General features: G+C 44.0%; 1 protein-coding gene across 1 annotated transcript; it reads left to right on the forward strand.

Moving 5' to 3' along the window:
- The first annotated feature begins 1,027 nt into the window (after positions 1-1,027).
- On the forward strand, positions 1,028-3,615 carry LOC142639781 (uncharacterized). Its single transcript, XM_075813918.1, has 4 exons — positions 1,028-1,183; positions 1,232-2,212; positions 2,716-3,036; positions 3,085-3,615. Exons 1-4 carry the CDS (start codon positions 1,028-1,030, stop codon positions 3,613-3,615), a joined length of 1,989 nt encoding a protein of 662 aa, XP_075670033.1.
- Positions 3,616-5,460: the final 1,845 nt, after the last annotated feature.

Raw genomic sequence — 5,460 nt, forward strand, 5'->3', positions numbered from 1 at the left:
GAAGAAGCTTGACGGAAAAATATTCGAGGAACCACTGGTGATCCCGTGTACGGCGGAAGAATTAAACCAAGTCCTAGATAAATGGATTGGAGATGGGGTGGTCAGGCCATTTACCGTGTCCAGACCACCAACCGAAGAAGAGAGGAAGAACCCTTTATTTTGTAGAATTCATAATTATGTCAAGCACTCTACCAAGGACTGTTGGACCCTCCATAGGCTTTTTCACAAGAAGCTAAGAGAGGGAGCCCTGTAACTCACTCAAAAGGAGCCAGAGGTGCAAAGGAACCCTCTACCCAACCACAAAGGAAAGGGGGTAGTGGCTGTAGTGATCCATGGGAACCCGGTGGAAGTAGAAGAACCCGAAGGATCCTTCCACCCAAGCATAGTCAGGACTCTCCAAAAGAACCCCAAGTTCAAATCGCTATTCAACCAGCTGGGATTTGGACTAGAAGCAAGAAGGGTGGCCACAGAGTCCCTCATGAGTATAGCAGCAGATTTAGGAATGGAATGCTTCACAGCAGAGTCCTATGCCAGTCGAGCGTACTTGGAGACAACCAATTCAATAACCTTCACTGATGAGGACATGGAGGTTGAGCATCTAGACCATCGTAGACCCCTCTACCTAATGGCCACTATGAATGGTGTCTAAGTCAGAAAGGCATTGGTAGATACAGGGGCGTCGCTTAACCTCATCGCTTTGAGTACCCTGGAAGCCGTGGGCCTAACTAGTAGAAGGATCCTAGGGGCCCCCATGGAGATAACAGGATTTGGAGGGTCGGCGGAATCAACTGAAGGACATGTGCAGCTAGCTTTAAGGGTAGGATCGATAGTGGCCCTGACAAGATTCCATGTGATTAATTCGGAAGTTTCCTACCATGTACTGTTAGGACGCCCAAGGCTCCACAAGCACCGCCTTATTCCCTCCACGTACCATTAATGTGTTAAGGGAAGATTGAACGGGAAGCCCTTAAGGATCCCTGCTAATCATAATCCTTTCAGCCAAAGGGAGGTGAACTTTGTAAAAACTATGTTCTATGATGAGTTGGAACCGGATGACCTGAAAGAAGAGGAAGGAGGAAGCACCCATGACTTGAGAAATCTCTTGGAGAGGAAAAGGCAAAAGCGAGAGCCCAGCTCCTCAAGATCCCGAAAATGTGCTGTAGTGCGAGAACCCGGAGGAAAGGTAATCTATCGTTTGTGAAGATGCGCGAGGCCTAAATGCATTATGTAGGAGGGTCCCGGACCACCAGATTGCATGATCGCCCAAGGAGAAATCCCCAAGGAACTAGTTCAGGAGACCCAAATTCAGCCTGAAGAGGAGCTGATAAAAATAAACTTGGGAGCCAAGCTGGGATCCCAAAAGCTTGTTTTCATTAGCAGTCAGCTAACAACGCAAGAAAAGGAGCAATTAGTAGCCCTACTCCAGAAATACACGGATGTGTTCGCATGGACATATGATGAGATGCCCGGTTTAGGTCTAGATCTAGAATCGGTAGTTCATTCTCTTAATGTGGATCCAGGAGTTAAGCTAGTAGTCCAGCCAGCAAGGGTCTTTCACACTGATGTAGAAGCCCAGATAACCCAAGAAGTCAAGAAGCTACTAGCAGCTGGATTTGTCAAACCCATCCAACATCCCAAGTGGCTTTCCAACATAGTGCTCGTGAAGAAAAAGAATGGCCAAATCCGTTGCTGTGTGGACTTCCGCAACCTAAACAAGGCATGCCCAAAAAATGAGTTCCCTCTGCCTAATATTAATCTCCTTGTGGATTCAGCTGCGGGGAGCTCTATGTTCTCATTTATGGATAGGTATAGTGGATACAACCAAATCCGCATGGCTACCAAAGATGCAGAGAAGACAGCGTTCAGGACCCCGATTGGGAATTTTTATTACACTGTGATGCCCTTTGTCCTCAAAAATGCAGGGGCCACATACCAGCGAACCATGACGTCTATTTTCCACTACATAATGCATAAGGAGATGGAAGATTATGTGGATGATATTGTAGTGAAGTCAAAAACTAGGACAGGACACCTCCAAGTGCTTGAACAAGTTTTTGAAAGATACAGGAAGTACAAACTACGCATGAACCCCATGAAGTGTGCCTTCGGGGTGTCTACTAGGAAATTCCCTGGGTTCCTGGTACACCATAGAGGCATAAGTTTGGATCCAGCAAAAGCCATGGCCATTGCCACAATAAAGAGGCCTACAACGGTAAGAGAGCTTAAAGGCTTCCTAGGGAGGGTCTCCTACATCAGGAGGTTTGTGCCAGATTTAGCTTCGGTCATAAGTGGTTTATCCAAACTGTTGAAAAAAGGGACTGGGTTCACTTGGGGAGCTGAGCAACAGGAAGCCTTCTAGAGGATCCAACAGATCATGAACTGCCTCTCCACCCTCCAAGCACCAGTACGTGGGCAACCCCTTTTATTGTATTTAGCACTAAACTCCCAAGCCATAGAAGCCCTACTAGCACAAGAAGATGATGATGGGAACAAGCAACCCATTTACTATGTGAGCAGGACACTTAAGGATGCAAAGACTAGGTACTCCAGGATAGAAAAGGCTTGCCTAGTAGTTATCTACGCTTCCAAAGGCTGAAACGATATTTCTCAGCTCATCAGATCCTTTTAGTGACTAAGTCCCACCCTATAAAGGCACTTCTTCATTAGCCCCTCTTGATAGGAAGGATAGCACAATGGCTGGTTCTGCTTTCTTAGTGCGACATAGGCATCAAGACTCCCAAGGCTGTCAAAAGTCAAGCCATAGCAGACCTGCTAGCCCAGTTCCCCGGGAATAAGGAATCTCCGCTAAATGAGGAGATCCCCAGGGAGGTGGCAGCGATAGAGCTCCCAGGGAAAAAGTGGAAGATGAGGTTTGATGGGTCTGCAACGGCAACCTCAAATAGACTGGGAATTGTATTAAGTTATGAAGATAGGGACACCCTACCCTTATCTTTCAAGCTCGATTTATCCTGCTCGAATAACACCGCTGAATATGAAGCATACCTGACTGGGCTGACCATAGCACTCAGCATAGGAGTAAGGCACATGAGAGTTTTAGGAGATTCCAATCTTGTAGTCTCTTAGGTGAAGGGCGATTTTGCACTAAGAGAACAGAGTTTGGTAGCTTACAGGACCTGGGCACAAAGGCTAGAGCAGGAGTTTCAGACCTTCAGTGTAGAATACACTCAGAAGAGTGAAAATAGGTTCGTTGATGCATTGGCCACCTTGGGGTCTCAAATGGCAGTTAAAGGGAAAAACACCTTGATAAGGGTGAGTAGACAAGAACGCTCCATCATAGAAGTCCTAAGAAGGATGTTCCCCGAAGAATTGGAGCAGCAAGATTGGAGAAAGGAGGTTAAAGAAAAAATAAAAGGTTCAGGACATGAGGGGAGTATCAAGGAGCTAAAAGACTACACCCTGATAGAAGGAGAACTATACAGGAGACTACCTGGAGGGATTCTATCCAGGTGTATCAATGAAAAGGAAGGAAGGATGAGATTAGAAGAACTACACAGCCAAATCTGTGGGGTTGCAGAAAAGATTAGTCTGTACAGAAGAATGCAATGCATGGGGTACTACTGGCTAAATATGAACAAGGAAGCAGCAACCATATAGGAGAAGTGCCAAAGATGTTTACTTTCGATGGACAAGGAAGAGAGTTATGCCGTGTTCGTTGCAGAAGATTTGAGGACTCCATTCATGGAATACTTGGCTCAAGGGATCTTGCCAATTGACAAGACATTAGTCCACGGGCTCAAGAAACTTGTGGTCAAATATTTCTTACAAAATGGGATCTTATTCAAGAAGGGGTACAACGGGGACCCCCTGAGGTGTTTGGGACCAAAAGAAGACAGAGAAGTAGTTAGAGAAGTCCATTCTGATGATTGTAGGAGTCACCCAAGAAAAAGAAGACTTTACAAGCAGTTGCTACTATTAGGATACTATTGGCCAACAATGAAGAGGGACTCCGAGGAACTAGTCAAAACTTGCCATGCGAGAGCAACAACTCAAGAACGAGAGGTCGGTACCTCGGGGAACCCAGAGTAAAAAAGACCCACGAAAGGAAATAGTTGGGGAAACCTTCGATTTAGCAGAAAATGACTTAGCTTACCAGGAAAAATGACAAAAGGAGAGGGGCGGCTAAAAGGGGGCTAAGCCTGTAAAGAAAAGCTAGAGAGAAAATGCCAAAATGAAAGGTTAGCAAGGCACTTTCGAAGGAAAAAGCGCCAAAAGAAGAGAACTATGGGAAATAAGGAAAGAATCAGTCGTCAAAAGAACTGGGACAAACAGAGGCTCTGGTACCCAAGGAGCCAAGGGAGAAGAATCAATGGTACCTCAGAAAGCTAGAGTGACACTATAAAAGGGAGAAGCAGCCAACGTTGGAGTGCATTCAGCGATAGGGAAATCATATAGAATCTTTGAGAAAAACTCTGTAAAATTAAAAGAAAACAGGGAAATATCTCTCGATATCCTAGAAACAGCCACTATAATATAATACTTGAATTCAAAAGGATTCAAACTTTGCAAGTCTTAGAGGTTTAGATAGCCATCTAAGTTTGTAATTTTTGAGCTTATTTGAAACTTGTAGCACGATTTAGTGAGCACATTATAATCCATAATTAAGAAAACTAATGGAATACTTCTTATTGATTTGAGGATCCCGAACAATTATTTTGTGCTTCTTTGTTACATTTTGTCTTCCTTTGCTGTTTTTTCTTGTTGTTCGATACATACATTCTCGCTTTGCTAGTGTATGCGTATTGTAGGAGTCTTGCCCTATGCATCACTTGCTTTGTAAATAGCTCATTTAGTTGCGGTGACCAAGCCTAGTCCCTTCAAATTACAACTAGAAGGTCTGGGGTCCTTGTTTAAGATTGGGCCTGGATATCGACTAAAAACAGACTCTCACAAGGTGTATATGTTTCAAGTTCATCATAGGTTTTAGATTTAGGTGTGAGTGAGTTTTGTCATTATTCCTAAACTCACGTTTAAATCTAGAGTCTGTTATAGGGTGTTTTGTCATCGAATAGCCAAAGGGGGAGATTGAAAAGTTGTGATTTACAGTTATGTTTTATGTTGGCTTTATTTCATGACAAAAAGTGTTGTAATTGCATTAATTTTGTTCCTGGCATTTTGTGGGATTTTATTGTATTGGGTTTAGTATTAAGTTGCTGAAGAATCAAGTATGCAATGAAGATCAGTACAATTTCTCGACTAACTCGCAAGAAGTTTGCGAGTAAAGGTTCCCGCGAAAAGGGCACATGAGAAGCACATGTTGGAAGCTAAAAAGTCAAGTAGCAGACTGCAGTTCGCGAGTGTTTCGAGAGACAAGCCATCTCGCGAGGTACCTGCAAAACTCTCTGCCTAAAGGATTTGAAGTGTGACTTTCTTACCCTTCACCCATATTATATATACCCTTATTATCCACAAAAGTATGAGAGACTATTCAGAGAGAAAAAA

This window comes from Castanea sativa, chromosome 6 (genome assembly GCF_040712315.1).
Source record: "Castanea sativa cultivar Marrone di Chiusa Pesio chromosome 6, ASM4071231v1".
NCBI lineage: Eukaryota > Viridiplantae > Streptophyta > Magnoliopsida > Fagales > Fagaceae > Castanea > Castanea sativa.

What these genes read in the sequence shown, in the direction of transcription:
- LOC142639781 (XM_075813918.1), top strand. Translation starts at nt 1,028, where the DNA reads ATGTTCTATGATGAGTTGGAACCGGATGACCTGAAAGAAGAGGAAGGA. An exon ending in CAATAAAGAGGCCTACAACG is followed by an intron (nt 2,213 to 2,715) that starts GTAAGAGAGCTT and finishes CTGCTTTCTTAG; the next exon opens with TGCGACATAGGCATCAAGAC. An exon ending in CCATAGCACTCAGCATAGGA is followed by an intron (nt 3,037 to 3,084) that starts GTAAGGCACATG and finishes GTAGTCTCTTAG; the next exon opens with GTGAAGGGCGATTTTGCACT.